At 59.7% G+C, this 17,500-nt stretch overlaps 1 protein-coding gene across 2 annotated transcripts in view; it reads left to right on the top strand.

The window, feature by feature from the left end:
* The window catches only part of LOC127048810 (cGMP-dependent protein kinase 1-like), a 93,548-nt gene that overhangs the window by 48,485 nt on the left and 27,563 nt on the right, over window positions 1–17,500 (top strand). For both annotated transcript variants that reach the window (XM_050948802.1, XM_050948803.1), the window contains 8 exons: window positions 266–331; window positions 763–816; window positions 2,222–2,266; window positions 7,734–7,863; window positions 7,980–8,110; window positions 8,555–8,644; window positions 9,934–10,075; window positions 11,079–11,242. In XM_050948802.1, the coding sequence (XP_050804759.1) occupies window positions 266–331; window positions 763–816; window positions 2,222–2,266; window positions 7,734–7,863; window positions 7,980–8,110; window positions 8,555–8,644; window positions 9,934–10,075; window positions 11,079–11,242 (822 nt within the window). The remainder of the gene's footprint in view (window positions 1–265; window positions 332–762; window positions 817–2,221; window positions 2,267–7,733; window positions 7,864–7,979; window positions 8,111–8,554; window positions 8,645–9,933; window positions 10,076–11,078; window positions 11,243–17,500) is intronic.

Genomic DNA, 17,500 nt, shown 5'->3' with positions numbered 1-17,500 from the left:
CATGGGCACTCACAGCCGGATGTGTGCACGCCCTGTGCACACGCATGCACGCTCCCTGGCGCTCTCCCCATCCCTGTCACCCCTGGCACAGGTGGGCTCCCTGGTACTTGCCCCCCAGTGTCTCCGCTCCCCTCCCACACATGGACACTCCCAGCCCACACCGTCCCCAGCTCCCCATCCCAGTAGAGACGCCAAGTCTCCTGTCCCCACCCCGCACAGCCTCCCCCACCCCCCGCCAACCTCACGGCCTCTCTCTTCTCTGCAGCAACATCCGCCGGACGGCCACCTGCCGGGCGCACGGGGAGGTCGCCTGCATCACCATCACCAAGGAGTGAGTCGGGAGCCCCATGCTAAGGGGCACCATGGTGCCGAGGGGACTTGACCTCAAGCCCTGCCCGATGGTGCCACGGACATGGCATGTGGTGCCCAGGGCGGGCTTTGCCCCCCTTCCTCCACAGGCCTGCCAGCCAGAGTAACTGGAGCCAGGACTCCTGGGTTCTCTCCCCAGCGCTGGGAGGGGAGTGGGGGCTGGTGGGTTAGATCTGGGGGGGACTGGGAGCCAGGACTCCTGGGTTCTCTCCCCAGCGCTGCCACTGATTGGCTATGTGCACCTGGCTGAGTGCCTTCGTCTCTGCTCCTCCCTCCTCTGTCTCTGGGTCAGGGGCTGCGCTGTGCCTTGGCTCCTGGGGGCAGAGGCTGTTCTAGTGGGCTGGGTCCCTCCACCGGTCCTGCCAATGCCTCCTGTCTTCTCTCTCCCCACAGAGACTTCCAGGAGATCTGCCCCTTCTGCCCCACGCCCAGGCAGCTCTCAGAGCCGTGAGTGTCTCCCTGGGGATGGGGACAGGTGGTCCTGCTAACACTGCCCCTCCATGGGGCCAGGGCATCCCTGTGTGGCAAGGCACAGCCAGGACCATGGGGGGCGGCTACCATGGGGGGCAGGTGCCATGGGAAGGTAGGAGAGAGGGGGACCATGGGGGCAGGTGGCAGGGGTGGATGCTATGGGGAGGTAGGCAGGAGGGGGACCATGAGGCAGGTGCTACACAGTGGCAGGGTGGCAGGGGATGCCAAGGGATGGGTGCCACGCAGGGGCAGGGGGCTATGAGGCTGGTGTCATGGGGCGGTGGGTGGCAGGGGATGCCAGGGGGCAGGTGCCACACAGTGGCAGGGGGCTATGAGGCGGGTGTCATGGGGTGGTAGGTGGCAGGGGCTGCCAGGGGGCAGGTGCCACGCAGTGGCAGGGGGCTATGAGGCGGGTGTCATGGGGTGGTGGGTGGCAGGGGATGCCAGGGGGCAGGTGCCCCGCAGTGGCAGGGGGCCATGAGGCGAGTGTCATGGGGCGGTGGGTGGCAGGGGCTGCCAGGGGGCAGGTGCCCTGCAGTGGCAGGGGGCCATGAGGCGAGTGTCATAGGGTAGTGGGTGGCAGGGGCTGCCAGGGGCAGGTGCCACGCAGTGGCAGGGTGGCAGGGGGCTGTAAGGTGGGTGCCATGCAGTGGCAGGGGGCCATGAGGCGAGTGTCATAGGGTGGTAGGTGGCAGGGGCTGCCAGGGGGCAGGTGCCACGCAGTGGCAGGGGGCTATGAGGCGGGTGTCATGGGGTGGTGGGTGGCAGGGGATGCCAGGGGGCAGGTGCCCCGCAGTGGCAGGGGGCCATGAGGCGAGTGTCATGGGGCGGTGGGTGGCAGGGGCTGCCAGGGGGCAGGTGCCCTGCAGTGGCAGGGGGCCATGAGGCGAGTGTCATAGGGTAGTGGGTGGCAGGGGCTGCCAGGGGCAGGTGCCACGCAGTGGCAGGGTGGCAGGGGGCTGTAAGGTGGGTGCCATGCAGTGGCAGGGGGCCATGAGGCGAGTGTCATAGGGTGGTGGGTGGCAGGGGGTGCCAGGGGGCAGGTGCCACGCAGTGGCAGAGGGCTATGAGGCGGGTGTCATGGGGTGGTGGGTGGCAGGAGATGCCAGGGGGCAGGTGCCACGCAGTGGCAGAGGGCTATGAGGCGGGTGTCATGGGGTGGTGGGTGGCAGGGGCTGCCAGGGGGCAGGTGCCCCGCAGTGGCAGGGGGCCATGAGGCGAGTGTCATAGGGTAGTGGGTGGCAGGGGCTGCCAGGGGGCAGGTGCCACGCAGTGGCAGGGTGGCAGGGGGCTGTAAGGTGGGTGCCATGCAGTGGCAGAGGGGCTCCTGTCCTGGTCCCAGGGGACTGACCTCATGTTTGGTTTGTTCTCGCCCTGTCAGAGATGTGGCCATGCTGGAGGTTCCCTCCCTTCCTGAGCCCGGATGGTGAGTCCCAGCCCCGGGGCCCCGCATAGACCCAGCTGGCCCTCGAGGGATCCTTCCCCTCCGCCAGGGTCTCCCTGGCTCTGTGTCTCAGAGTCAGAAGGATGGGGCTGGAAGGGACCTTGCGTGGGCACCACGTCCAGCCCCCGGCTCTGAGGCAGGGCCGGGTGAACCTGGACCAGCCCTGACAGCTTTGTCCAATGTGTCCTTAAACCTCCAGTGGTGGGATCCCACAGCCTCCCTGGGGAGCGGGTCCCCACCGTCACTCCCCAGCCGTTGGACAGGTCTTCCTAGGCGCCAGCCTCAGCACAGGCAGGGCCACCCCCAGCTGCAGCCCCGCTTGGGGCAGACTCCGCTTCGGGGACTTGCTGCAGCGCTCTGGTGCTCACTCCTTTTAAGGGGGACAAACCCAAAGTTTTGCTGAAATGCGCCCGTCCCTCAGTGTGGAGAGAGCAGTGCACACTCTCCCCCACCCCTGCCCTCCATTAGAATTTACAGAAACAAATGGTGTTAACTGTAAGGGTCGGATCTGAGGTGGGAAAAGGGGTAACACACAGAACAAAGCAGATGAAAACAAACCCGCACAGGAAGCTGGTCTCACTAGACGTTGGTTACAGAGCATTGCTCCCCTCACGTGTTGCTGGGGTTCAGAGTTCCAGTGATTGCTTTGCAGACCGGACGCGTCTCAGTGTGGACTCCCCCTGCCTTCCCTTCAGCAGTCTGTCTTCTTGGGCAGAGCCACGGTGCCCCGTGCCTTCCTCCCCACCCTCAATAGGATTGACATAAGGCTGGAACCCTTGACCCCCCTTCCAGGGGAAGTTACAAGAAGTCCCAGGTAACGCTTAGGGTCAGGTGACAAGACGACCTGCCGGTAGGATCACAGCGTCCGTGAGGCAGGGGCAGTATGGAGCGGCTGCAGGAAGGCCTGGCTTTTCACAGCTCGCTGTCCTCACTGATGGGCCATCCGTCCCGTCTTCCTTTTCCATTCTTGTACCTGAAGGCTTGGCAGCGGGGGTCACCCGAAGTAGCACGGTTGAAATACAGACACAGGTCGATATTCCTGACTCCAGATACAGAAATGACACCGGCACACACATTGGATAATTGTAAATCAGAATCGGGCCAATGATCCCTTACAGGAGCCATCTCCATAGTGTGCTCTCCCCTCCCCTCCCCTCTGCCCAGCCCCGATCCCCCGTGCCCCCAAACCCACCTCTGCCCAGCTCCAATCCCCCCAGCCCTGATCCCCCCCATACACCCATCCTCATCTCTGCCCCACCCCAATTCCCCCAGCCCTGATCCCACCCGTGCCCCCATCCCAATGTCTGCCCAGCCCCGATCCCCCCCGTGCCCCCAAACCCACCTCTGCCCAGCCCCGATCCCCCCCGTGCCCCCATCCCAATGTCTGCCCAGCCCCGATCCCCCCCGTGCCCCCAAACCCACCTCTGCCCAGCCCCGATCCCCCCTGTCCCCCATCCCCACCTCTGCCCCCCAGCAGGCTCTCAGGCATGTCCTTTCTTTCTGTTCCAACACAGTGCGAGGTGCAGGTGCCTTCTGACAAACCCGCTGCCTCCAGCTGTGGCACCCGGGCCCTTCCCAGGGGCTTCCCGGGGCCCTGCCCATAAACGGTGGGGCTGCCCCAGCACTGGCTCAGCTGTGGCCAGGGGCGGAGGGGATCAGACTGGGCTGGCAGCGCTGGGGCAGGTGGGGACAGTATCTGCCCCCAGGAGCAGGAATGGGGAAGCAACCCAGCCAGAACCCTGCGGGAGGCTTCCCAGGTGAGGGGGAGTGATGGGGGGGCTACCAATGGGGAGCTGGGGAGGAGAGCTGGGCAGGGGGGGTTGGAGCTGGAGGGAAGGCTGGCTGGGTGTGGGACCCATACGGTCCAGGGCCTGGGAAGGGGGCTGTGGGAGGAGAGCTGCACAGAGGGGGTTGGAGCTGGAGGGAAGGCTGGCTGGGTGTGAGGACCATGCAGTCCGGGGGGACAGGGAGGCTGGGAAGGGGGCTGAGGGAGGAGAGCTGCGCGGGGGGGTTGAAGCTGGAGGGAAGGCTGGCTGGGTATGGGACCCATACGGTTCAGGGCCTGGGAAGGGGGCTGGGGGAGGAGAGCTGCGCAGAGGGGGTTGGAGCTGGAGGGAAGGCTGGCTGGGTGTGGGGACCATGCAGTCCGGGGGGGCGGGGGGGCTGGGAAGGGGGCTGAGGGAGGAGAGCTGCGCGGGGGGGTTGAAGCTGGAGGGAAGGCTGGCTGGGTATGGGACCCATACGGTCCAGGGCCTGGGAAGGGGGCTGAGGGAGGAGAGCTGCGCAGAGGGGGTTGGAGCTGGAGGGAAGGCTGGCTGGGTGTGGGGACCATGCAGTCCGGGAGGGCGGGGGGGCTGGGAAGGGGGCTGAGGGAGGAGAGCTGCGCGGGGGGGTTGAAGCTGGAGGGAAGGCTGGCTGGGTATGGGACCCATACGGTCCAGGGCCTGGGAAGGGGGCTGAGGGAGGAGAGCTGCGCAGAGGGGTTTGGAGCTGGAGGGAAGGCTGGCTGGGTGTGGGGACCATGCAGTCCGGGGGTGCGGGGGGGCTGGGAAGGGGGCTGAGGGAGGAGAGCTGCGCAGGGGGGGGTTGAGCTGGAGGGAAGGCTGGCTGGGTGTGGGGATCATGAAGTCCGGGGGGCGGGGGGGCTGGGAAGGGGGCTGAGGGAGGAGAGCTGCGCAGGGGGGGTTGGAGCTGGAGGGAAGGCTGGCTGGGTGTGGTGCCCATGCGGTCCGGGGTTTGAGGGGGGCTGGGAAGGGGGGGCTGGCTGGCTTTGGGATCTTGCCCCTAGAGCTTCCACATATGTAAGACCCAGTGGCCTATGGACCCTGCCTGGTTCTTAGACCTATGGAGTGTCTGCTTGGGGGGTCCTTACCTTCCCCAGCCCCACAGCTGTCCTGCCTTCCCCCTGCACCCTCATCCCGATGCCCCACCACGTCCTCCCTTCCCACATGCCCGGCCCCCACCTTGTCCTCCTCCACCTCCCCCAGCTCCTGCCAGACAAACCCCTGCGACATGGGGGCCCCATTGTGCCAAAGATTCACTGGAGGGTAGGGATAGGATACAGAGCGACCTAGACAAATTAGAGGATTTGGCCAAAAGAAACCTGATGAGGTTCAACAAGGATAAGTGCAGAGTCCTGCACTTAGGACGGAAGAATCCCATTCGCTGTTACAGATTAGGGACCGAGTGGCTAGGCAGCAGTTCTGCAGAAAAGGACCTAGGGGTTACAGAGGATGAGAAGCTGGAGATGAGTCAACAGTGTGCCCTTGTTGCCAAGAAGGCTAACGGCATTTTGGGCTGTATAAGTAGGGGCATTGCCAGCAGATCGAGGGACAAGATCATTCCCCTCTATTCGGCATTGGTGAGGCCTCATCTGCAGTACTGTGTCCAGTTTTGGTCCCCACACTACAAGAAGGATGTGGAAAAATTGGAAAGAGTCCAGCGGAGGGCAACAAAAATGATTAGGGGGCTGGAGAACATGACTTATGAGGAGAGGCTGAGGGAACTGGGATTGTTTAGTCTGCAGAAGAGAAGAATGAGGGGGGATTTGATAGCTACTTTCAACTACCTGAAAGGGGGTTCCAAAGAGGATGGATCTAGACTGTTCTCAGTGGTACCAGATGACAGAACAAGGAGTAATGGTCTCCAGTTGCAGTGGGGGAGGTCTAGATTGGATATTAGGAAAAACTTTTTCACTAGGAGGGTGGTGAAGCACTGGAATGGGTTACCTAGGGAGGGGGTGGAATCTCCTTCCTTAGAGGTTTTTCAGGCCTGGCTTGACAAAGCCCTGGCTGGGATGATTTAGTTGGGGACTGGTCCTGCTTTGAGCAGGGAGTTGGACTAGATACCTCCTGAGGTCCCTTCCAACCCTGATATTCTATGATGCTATGAAGGGTGGGCCTGTGGGCTCAGCCCCCCTGAGAACAAGGGGGCACCTTTCACAGGGCAAGACCAAGAACCCCAGACTCCCTTAAGCTGTTTCCCTCTGATGAGCAGGAAGGGGTCTGTGACTCAGGGCCACAGCTGTGTGTGTGGGGCAGGTTGGGGTCACAACCTGGGGAGCACACTGGGGTTGGGGGGTCACAACCATGGGGGAGAGGTAGTGGCTGGGGGGGGGTCACCGCCAGTGGGAGGTTGGGGTTGGGGGTTGTCAAGGAGTCCCTGGGCAATGCTCTGGAACTGCTCCCCACCAAGCCAGTCAGGACTTTGGGGAGCCTCCTCTCCCTTGGAGCAGACTTGTCCAGGGCAAGAAGCTCACACGTCTTCACCTCCTGGGTCTCTCCTTGGAGCATTCAGCATCCTCTGCCCCTCCGTGCGCTTCCCACAGCGAGCCCACCCAGCGGGGTCCTGGGGAAGCCACAGGGTCCTGCACCCCCACTTCGCAGTCAGACGTGACTCTCAGCCAGCCAGTAACACAGAGGTTTATTCGATGACAGGAACAGGGTCTAAAACAGCTTGTAGGTACAGCGAACCGGACCCCTCAGCCGGGTCCATTCTGGGGGCAGTGAGCCAGACCCCCCACGTCTGCACTTCCCTCCTGGTCCCCAGCCAGCTCCAGATTAACCACCCCCTCCAGCCCCTCCTCTCTGCTCAGCCCCTTTCCCAGGCCAGGAGGTCACCTGATCCCTTTGTCTCCAACACCTTCAGCTGGCACCTTTGCAGAGGGGGGGCCCAGGCCATCAGTTGCTAGGAGACAGAGTGTCAGGCATTTAGGTGCACTGGCCCTTTGCTCTGTTGCAATCACACACCCTCATTCCACCACCTAGATACTTAAGAACTGCAGAGGGGACACTGAGGCACCAACACAGTATTCAGAGGGAACATTAAGAACATTCCCAGTTCGTTAGAGGGGGTCACAGCCATGGGGGGAGGTAGTGGCTGGGAGGGGTCACAGCCGGGGTGGGGGGCTGGAGTTGGAGGCGGTCACAGCCATGGGGGGGAGGAGCCGGGGCAGCTCCAGGCCCCAGCACGTCAAGCGCGTGCTTGGGTCAGCAAGCCGCGGGGGGGCTCTGCCGGCGCCGCGGTTTGCCTGCAGAGGGTCCGCTGGTCCCGCGGCTTCGGAGAACCTCCCACAGGCAAACCGCTGGAGGCAGCCTGCCTGCCATGCTTGGCGTGGCAAAATCTCTAGACCCACCCCTGGGAGGAGTTTGAGCTCCCAGAGACCCCCCAGCTGCTGTTCCCCACGGCTGGGCAGACTGGAGGTGGGGCCTGGCTGGGCCCGGCGCTGAGCACGTTGCGCGTCAGGCCCATGGGGACAGCTGGGGGCCGGTTCTGGATCTCATCGGGCCCTAGTGCCCTTTGCCTGGGGGCGGCAGGCGGGGTCTCTCTTCAAACCCTGGGGCAGGGGGTGTGTGTGAGCAGGACCCCCCGGGCCAGGCTGGGGTGGGGTCATGGCGGGGCGGGTGCCGTCCGTGTGTCCGGACTCTCACCGTGGGTCGCTCCCCCACAGCGCCCCAGGCCCCGAGACGGGCCCAGCTCCGCTGCAGCTCCAGGACCTGGCAGCCGTGCGCTACGAGGACGGGCAGCACCAGGGGCTCCCCGTGGTCCTGGGCACCGGCGGCTTTGGCAGAGTTGAGCTGGTGAGATCAAGCAGCCCCTCCCGCCAAGTGCCAGTCCTGGGGGGTGCCAAGCCCCCCTCCCCCGGAGGTGAGAGCCCCGGGCCCTGCCTGGCGCCCTGATGCCCTGCTCCCCCCAGGTGCGTGGGCGGGGGCAGCTCTTCGCCCTCAAGCGGATCTGCAAGCAGCACGTGGTGCTGAGGCGGCAGCAGAACCATGTGCGCACGGAGAAGCGGGTGCTGGAGCGGAGTCACTGCCCCTTCATCGTGGGGTAGGCGCTGCCCCGGGGCCCTGGGCTGGGGGCAGAGCACAGGGGGCAGTGGGTGCAGTGATGCCCCCGGGAGGAGGGGCAGTGGTGGGGGTGCTCGGGGGAGCTGTCCCTGGGAGTGCGGGGCACTGCTGGGGAGCTGCTCCCAGGAGTGGGGGGCACTGATGGAGTTTTTTGGGGAGGGCTGCCCCCAGGTAGGGGGGCAATGGTGTGGTTGCTTGGGGGGGCCTGCCTCTTGGAGAAGGGGGCACTGGTGGGGTCCTGGGCACACTAGTGGGGTTGCTCAGGGGGGCTGCCCCCGGGAGTGGGGGGCACTGGTGGGATTGCTCGGGGGGCTGCCCCTGGGAGGGAGAGGACTGGTGGGGTTGCTAGGGGGCATTAGCAGGGATGCTGTGGCGGGGAGGGGGTCAGAAGCTCCAGTTAACCCCTTCTCAACCTCTCCCCCAGGCTCTTTGGCACCTTCAGGGACAGCCAGTATGTCTACATGCTGCTGGAGTTCTGCCCGGGGGGCGAGCTGTGGACCAAGCTGCGTGAGGTGTATGGAGCTGGGGACACGCGGAGTGGGGGGCGGCGTGGGGCCGGGGGCTGGCAGACGGAGCAGGCATGCTGGTGGCAGCGCGCATGAGGCTGTGGCAGATGGGGACTGCGGGCAGCAGTTGGCAGGTGGTGCGGGTGGGGCTGTGGTGGGATTGCTGGGGATGGGTGGGGCCATAGTGGGATTGCTGGGAGTGGGCGGGGCTGTGGTGGGATTGCTGGGAGTGGGCGGGGCCGTGACGGAATTGCTGGAGGGTGGGGGCAGGGGTGGCTCCAGGCACCAGCACGCTAAGTGCGTGCTTGGGGCGGCAAGCCACTGGGGGCGCTCTGCCGAAGGCAGCCTGCCTGCCGTGCTTGGGGGGGCAAAATGCCTAGAGCTGCCCATGGGTCGGGGGCAGTGTTAACTGGCGGCACAGGTAGGGTTGCCGTTTGCCAGGCTTGCAGGTGGTGCAGGCGGGGCCGTAGCGGGATTGCTGGAGGGTGGGGGTGTCACAGAGTCCCTGGGCGATGCTCTGGAACTGCTCCCCACCAAGCCAGGCAGGACTCTGGGGAGCCTCCTCTCCCTTGGAACAGACTGTCTGCAGGGCAAGAAGCTCCCACGGCTTCACCTCCTGGGTCTCTCCTTGGAGCATTCAGCATCCTCTGCCCCTCCGTGCGCTTCCCACAGCGAGTCCACCCAGCAGGGTCCTGGGGAAGCCACAGGGTCCTGCACCCCCACTTTGCAGTCAGATGTGACTCTCAGCCAGCCAGTAACACAGAGGTTTATTCGATGACAGGAACAGGGTCTATAACAGAGCTTGTAGGTACAGCGAACCGGACCCCTCAGCCGGGTCCATTCTGGGGGGCAGCGAGCCAGACCCCCCCGTCTTCCCTCACTTCCCGTCCCCAGCCAGCTCCAAACTGAACCCCCCTCCAGCCCCTCCTCTCTGGGCTTTGTCTCTGTCCCGGGCCAGGAGGTCACCTGAGCTCTTTGTTCACCTTTAGCATCCCTTTGCAGGGGGGAAGGGCCCCGGCCATTAGTTGCCTGGAGACAGACGTGTCAGCTATTGATGCACACTGGAGACTTAAGAACGGCATAGGGGAAACTGAGGCACCCACACAGTATTCAGAGAAAACATTAAGAACAGTCCCACTTCGTCACAGGGGGGTGATGTTCGCAGCTGGTGTGGGCAGGGCAGTAGTGGGGCGGCTGGGGTATAGGAAGGGGTCAGGCCAGGGGCTGTGCCTGCGGGGGCTCTGCCATCCGTGGGCCCAGGGCGGACGTGTGGGCACTGAGCCGTCGTGCCCCCCAGGCGCTGCTTTGAGGAGGAAGTGGCCGTGTTCTGCTCAGCCTGCGTGGTGGAGGCACTTGACTACCTGCACGGCAACGGGATCGTGTACCGGGACCTCAAGCCCGAGAACCTGATGCTGGACAAACAGGGCTACATCAAAATGGTACCTGGGGGCAGGGCCGGCAGGCCCCGGAGCAGCCAGTGGGGCACTAGGGAGGAGCTGCCTGGGTCGGCCCCACTCTTCCTGGCACTGGGGAGAGGCCTGGGGCATGACCCCTCCTGGAGGCTCTCGATGAAAGGCAGCCAGCCTGGTGGGGTGAAGGGCAGGACTTGGAGTGCAGGGAGGACCCGTTCGCAAACGGGTGGGTGCCAGGAAGGGCTGGAGGCTGCCAAAGCAGAGGTGGGGCTCTTGAGCCAGTCACGCCCTCCATGCCCCCAGGGCCTGCCCTGTGCCCTCCTGCTGGTGTGCGGGGAGGAGCTGGGTGGCGCTGTGCCAGTGCCGTGGGACCTCGGCTCCCTGTGCGGTGGCCGGAGCAGCAAACAGGTGCCAGGCCGCACATGGACCAGGAGCAACAGGAACAGTCCCCAAGTGCTGCCCAGCCCCATAGGGCTCTCACCAGGCTCTGGCTGGGCACCTGGTGCCAGGGCAGAAAGCAGGACGGGGCGTCTAGGCTGGGCAGGAGGAAGACAAGAGGCAGGAGAGGGGACCAGGTCTGCAGCTGTTGAGCATGAGGAAGAGATGGGATGGGGGGGCAATCGGGGGCTATTGGTCACCTGGCGCACGGCCCAGACAGCCCAGAGACCTGACTGATGGTTACAGCCCAGCCCAGCTGCAGTGACCCCCATGGTTCACACTCTGGCTGGCTCCCTTCCTCAGTCAGCTCCTGGGTGAAAGCCCCCAGCTTCCTGCAGAGAGCCCCAGGCCCCCTCCCAGGCCTTGCTCTCTGGGAGGGTCCCTTCCCAGCCCCCAGGGGGGAGGGAAAGCCCCAAGTCAGGGAGCTGGCATGGCCTGTATCTGCCCCCTTGCTGAGCTGGGTCTGTTTCAAGCACTCCCTTAACGCCTCCTTGCCCCACCCAGCCAGGGCAGCAACCCCCAGCCCAGGTCTCCAGGCCTGGCTGGCCCAGGGGGGTGGGGCACTGCTGGCTCACAGCCTGCTGCTTGGCAGGTGGATTTCGGCTTTGCCAAGGAGCTGGAGCGGGGGGAGAAGACCTACTCATTCTGTGGCACGCCCGAGTACCTGGCACCTGAGATCCTGCGGCACGAGGGCCATGACTTCGCTGTCGACTTCTGGATGATGGGCATCCTCATCTTCGAGATGCTGGTGGGCCGGTGAGGGACCCCACGAGCCGTTCCCCCCCGCCTGGGACCCCCACGGTACCCCCTGGGATCAGCCCCTGCCCGCACCTGTGTCTGGGACACCCACAGCCCCCTGGGATCAGCCCCTGCCCCAATCTGTGCCTGGGACACCCACAGCCCCCCGGGATCAGCCCCTGCCCCCATCTGTGCCTGGGACACCGGCAGCCCCCCAGGATCAGCCCCTGCCCCCATCTGTGCCTGGGACACCGGCAGCCCCCCAGGATCAGCCCCTGCCCCCATCTGTGCCTCAGACAGCCACAGCCCCCTGGGATCAGCCCCTGCCCCCATCTGTGCCTGAGACACCCGCAGCCCCCCAGGATCACCTCCTGCCCCCACCTGTGCCTGGGACCCCCACAGCCCCCTGGGATCAGCCCCTGCCCCCACCTGTGTCTGGGACCCCCACAGCCCCCTGGGATCAGCCCCTGCTCCCACCTGTGTCTGGGACCCCCACAACCCCCTGGGATCAGCCCCTGCCCCCATCTGTGCCTGGGACACCTGCAGCTCCCCGGGATCAGCCCCTGCTCCCACCTGTGTCTACGACCCCCACACCCCCCGGGATCAGCCCCTGCCCCCACCTGTGCCTGGGACCCCCACAGCCCCCTGGGATCAGCCCCTGCCCCCATCTGTGCCTGGGACACCTGCAGCCCCCTGGGATCAGCCCCTGTCCCCACCTGTGTCTGAGACCCGCACAGCCCCCCTGTGATCAGCCCCTGCCCCCACCTGTGCCTGGGACTCCCACAGCCCCCTGTGATCAGCCCCTGCCCCCACCTGTGCCTGGGACACCCGCAGCGCCCCTTGGGGGGTCAGACATGGAGCCCGGGACCCCCAAGGTGCCCCCTGGGGGTCACCTCCTGCCCCTCTGTAACAATGCTGCCTTCGGTAGGACCCAATTGAGAGTGCCAGTTCAGGACAAATTGCTTAACCCAGGGCAGTTACAGCCCAAGGCTGGGGTTTTTCCACCTCTAAGGCAAACCAAACCAGCAGACAAAAAGGACTTCGGTTTCACCCCGCTGGCTAACCACAAGTCACACAAGCAATTTCCTTAGACACTCCAGTCTCCCAGTATCACCACCAGTGCCACCCGTCCTTGGGATGAATCAATGGTTATGAAAACCAACACCTCAGTAAGAGAAAAACGGTTCTCCTGATCCTAAAGGACCCAGGTCAAATGATAACTTAGATCTAACCCAAATACCCGCTTAGAGCCAATTCTTATTAACTAAATTAAAATTTATTACAAAAGAAAAGAGAGAGTGTTGGTTAAAAGATCAATATGCAGACAGACTTGAATTCAATTCTTGAGGTTCAGACACAGCAGAGATGAATTTGTAGTTGTCAAAATTCCTTTTAGAAATAGTCCATAGGTTACAGTCCAATGTCCATATTCAGGGTGACTCCAGTCAGTGACTGGGGATCTCAATCCTTATGGCTTAAGGTTTCCCCCTCTTGAAACCCAAAGCAGATCTGAGATGAAGCAGGATTGTGTCCCAGGGTTTTTATACATTTCCAGCAGCCTTTTGGCCTGAGAAAACAATGGGCTTAACTCCTTCTCCCAAATATCCTGGCAATTAGCACAGGGTAATTTATCCATTGAACAGTTCAGATACAGGTTACCACAACCTTCAAAGAGACACAGAGACAATAATACTATTTCCCTCAAGTGTCTTCCTAAATGTTAATATTCGTTTTTTGAGCTTTGAATCAAAGCTATAGTGATAGACAAGACTTGTTTGCTGACATCCCAAGACTTGAGCAAACACCTCCCCTTCTATAAGAACATAAGAGTGGCCATGCTGGGTCAGACCAAAGGTCCATCAAGACCAGTATCCTGTCTGCCGACAGTGGCCAGTGCCAGGTGCCCCAGAGGGAATGAACTGAACAGGGAATCATCAAGTGATCCATCCCCTGTCGCTCATTCCCAGCTTCTGGCAAACAGAGGCTGGGGCACCATCCCTGCCCAGCCTGGCTAATAGCCATTGATGGACCTGTCCTCCAGGAACTTATCTAGCTCCCTTTTGAACCCAGTTATAGTCCTGGCCTTCACAACACCCTCCGGCAAGGAGTTCCACAGGTTGACAGTATGTTGCATGAAATAATACTTTCTTGTGTTTGTTTTAAACCTGCTGCCTATTCATTTCATTTGGTGACCCCCTTGTTCTTGTGTTATGAGAAGGAATAAAGAACACTTCCTTATTTACTATCTCCACACCAGGCATGATTTTCTAGACCTCTGTCATATTCTCCCCTTAGTCGTCTCTTTCCAAGCTGAAAAGTCCCAGTCTTATTAATCTCTCCTCATACGGAAGCTGTTCCAGACCCCTGATAATTTTTGTTGCCCTTTTCTGAACCTTTTCCAATTGCAATATAACGTTTTTGAGATGGGGCAACCACATCTGCACCCAGTATTCAAGGTGTGGACGTGCCATGGATTTATATAGAGGCAAGATGATATTTTCTGTCTCATTATCTATCCCTTTCCTAATGATTCCCAATATTCTGTTCGCTTTTTTGTCTGCCGCTGCACATTGTGGATAGTTCTCTGAAAACATCCACTCAATGACTCCAAGATCTTTCTTGAGTGGTAACAGCTAATTTAGCCCCCACCATTGTATCTGTCTGATTGTTATTATGTTTTCCAATGTGCATCACTTTCCATTTACCAGCCTTGAATTTCATCAGCCATTTTGTTGCTCAGTCCCCCAGTTTTGTGAGATCCCTTTACAGCTCTTCTCAGGCTGCCTGGGACTTAACTAGCTTGAGTCGTTTTCCATCATCTGCCAATTTTGCCACCTCACTGTTTACCCCTTTTCCAGGTGGTTTATGAATTTGTTGAATAGGGCTGGTCCCAGCACAGACTCCTGGGGGACACCACTATTTACCTCTCTCCATTCTGAAAACTGACAGTTTATTCCTACCCTTCGTTTCCTGTCTTTTAACCCAGGAGTAGGCAAACTTCCTGCCGGCCCCTGAGCTCCTGGCCTGGGAGGCTCTCCCCCCAGCCCCTCCCCTGCTGTTCTCCCTCCCCCGTAGCCTCAGCTCGCTCGCTCTGCCGACGGTGCAATGCTCTGGGCGCCGGGGCTGTGAGCTTTCTGGGGCAGCACAGCTGCTGAGCCCAGCCTGACCCAGTCTCTGCTGCGCGGTGGCGTGGCTGGCTCCAGTCGGGCGGTGTGTCTGCCTGTCCTGGTGCTCTGGGCAGCGCGACAGTAGTGCTGCCAGCCACCGGTGCTCCAGGCAGCGCGGTAAGGGGGCAGGGAACAGGGGGTCGGATAGAGGGCAGGGGAATTCGGGGGGGTGTGTGGATAGGGCTTGGGTCGGTCAGAGGGTGGGGAACAGGGGGTTGAATAGGGGCAGGAGTCCCGAGGGGCAGTCAGGAAGGAGAGGAGGGGTTGGATGGGGCAGCGGGGGGCAGTTAGAGATGGGGGTTTCAGGGGTGGTCAGAGGATAGGGAGAAGGGGTGGTTGGATGGGGTTGGGGGTCAGTCAGGAACAGGGGGTTGGATGGGGTGGCAGGGGGCAGTCAGGGGCAGGGATTTCAGGGGGCAGTCAGGGGACAGGGAGTGGGGAGGTAGACGGGGCAGAGGTCTAGGGGGAGCTGTCAGGGAATGGGAAGGTTGGATAGGGCTGGAGTCCCGGGGAGGTGGATAGGAGGTGGGGGCCAGGCCATGGCTCCATCCCCTAACCAGCTCTCCATACAATTTCTGAAACCCAATGCAGCCCTCAGGCCAAAAAGTTTGCCGGCCCCTGTTTTAACCAGTTACCAGTCCATGAGAGAACCTTCCCTTTTATCCCATGACAGCTTACTCTGCTCAAGCTGGCAAGGGACGTTGCCAAACGCTTTCTGAAAATCTAAGTTCACTATAACCACTGGATCACCCTTGTCCTCATGTTTGTTGACCACCTCAAAGAATTCTAGTAGATTGGTGAGGTATGATTTCCCTTTACAAAAGCCATGTTGACTCTTCCCTAACAAATTATGTTCATCCATGTGTCTGATAATTCTGTTCTTTATGATAGTTTCAACCAATTTTCCCAGTACTGAAGTCAGGCTTACTGCCTGTAGTTGCCAGGGTCACCTCTGGAGCCCTTTTTAAAAATTGGCATCACATTAGCTATCCTCCAGTCATTTGGTACAGAAGCTGATTTAAATGATAGCTTACATACCACAGATAGGAGTTCTGCAATTTCACATTTGAGCTTCTTCAGAACCCTTGGGTGATACCATCAGGTCCTGGAGACTTATTACTGTTTAGTTTATCAATTAGTTCCAAAACCTCCTCTAATGACACCTCAATTTGGGACAGTTCCTCAGATCTGTCACCCAGAAGGAATGTCTCAGGTTTGAGAATCTCTCTAACATCCTCAGCCGTGAAGACTGATGCAAAGAATTCATTTAGTTTCTCTGCAATGGCCTTATCATCCTTGAGTGCTCCTTTAACATCTCAGTGATCCAGTGGCCCCACTGGTTACTTAGCAGCTTCCTGCTTCTTATGTATTTAAAAAAAATTGCTATTATATTTGGAGTTTTTGGCTAACTGTGCCCCAAATTCTTTTTTGGTCTTTCTAATTATATTTTACACTTCATTTGCCAGGGTTTATGCTCTTTTCTATTTTTCTCATTAGGATTTAACTTCCACTTTTTAAAGGAGGCCTTTGTGTCTCTGCTTCTCTATCTCTAACAACGCTGGCTGCATTTCAAAGCTCTGTTCGTTTACAGATCTTCCTAACAAGTCTTTAAAGTTCGGCCATGGGTCAGGTCAGCCTGTGAGGTAATTAACTCTTTCTGGCCCTGTCATCTTCCAAAGAGATATTATATCACACTCATAACGTCACACTCCCAACGCAAAATTGATGCAGGAATAGATGACAAAAACACCACTGACTGCATCCCAAGAGCTCCCCATCCTTGGGTCTGTCTCACTACAGCTTGTACTGGGTTAGCAGCTGTAACCCTGGGAGAATAACATGAGGGGGAAAGGAGTCCAGGAGAGCTGGCTGCATTTTAAAAAATCCTTATTGAGGTTGCAGGAACAAACCATCCCGATGCGTAGGAAGAATAGTAAATACGGCAGGCAACCAGCTTGGCTTAACAGTGAAATCCTTGCTGATCTTAAACACTAAAAAGAAGCTTACAGGAAGTGGAAGATTGGAAAAATGACCAGGGAGGAGTATAAAAATATTGCTCAGGCATGCAGGAGTGAAATCAGGAAGGCCAAATCACACTTGGAGTTGAAGCTAGCGAGAGATGTTAAGAGTGACAAGAAGGGTTTCTTCAGGTATGTTAGCAACAAGAAGAAAGTCAAGGAAAGTGTGGGCCCCTCACTGAATGAGGGAGGCAACCTAGTGATGTGGAAAAAGCTAATGTACTCAATGATTTTTTGCCTCTGTCTTCACAAACAAGGTCAGCTCCCAGACTGCTGCACTGGGCAGCACAGCATGGGGAGAAGGTGACCAGCCCCCTGTGGAGAAAGAAGTGGTTCAGGGCTATTTAGGAAAAATGGACGAGCACAAGTCCATGGGGCTGGATGCCCTGCATCCAAGTGTGCTAAAGGAGTTGGCGGATGTGATTGCAGAGCCATTGGCCATTATCTCTGAAAACTCATGGCGATCGGGGGAGGTCCTAGATGACTGGAAAAAAGCTACTGTAGTGCCCATCTTTAAAAAAGGGAAGGAGGAGGATCCGGGGAACTACAGTTCAGTCCGCCTCACCTCAGTCCCTGGAAAAATCATGGGGCAGGTCCTCAAGGAATCAATTCCGAAGCACTTAGAGGAGAGGAAGGTGATCAGGAACAGTCAGCATGGATTCACCAAGGGCAAGTCATGCCTGACCAACCTAATTGCTTTCTGTGGGGAGATCACTGGGTCTGTGGATGAGGGGAAAGCAGTGGATGTGTTATTCCTTGACCTTAGCAAAGCTTTTGACATGGTCTCCCACAGTATTCTTGCCAGCAAGTTAAAGAAGTATGGGCTGGGTGAATGGACTATAAGGTGGATAGAAAGCTGGTTAGATCGTCGGGCTCAACAGGTAGTGATCAATGGCTCCATGTCTAGTTGGCAGCCGGTATCAAGCGGAGTGCCCCAAGGGTCAGTCCTGGGGCCAGTTTTGTTCAATATCTTCATTAATGATCTGGAGGATGGCGTGGACTGCACCCTCAGCAAGTTTGCAGATGGCACTAAACTGGGAGGAGTGGTAGATACTCTGGAGGGTAGGGATAGGATACAGAGGGACCTAGAC

Source organism: Gopherus flavomarginatus, chromosome 4 (assembly GCF_025201925.1).
Source record: "Gopherus flavomarginatus isolate rGopFla2 chromosome 4, rGopFla2.mat.asm, whole genome shotgun sequence".
Lineage (NCBI taxonomy): Eukaryota > Metazoa > Chordata > Testudines > Testudinidae > Gopherus > Gopherus flavomarginatus.
This window is presented reverse-complemented; position numbering and strand designations above follow the sequence as displayed.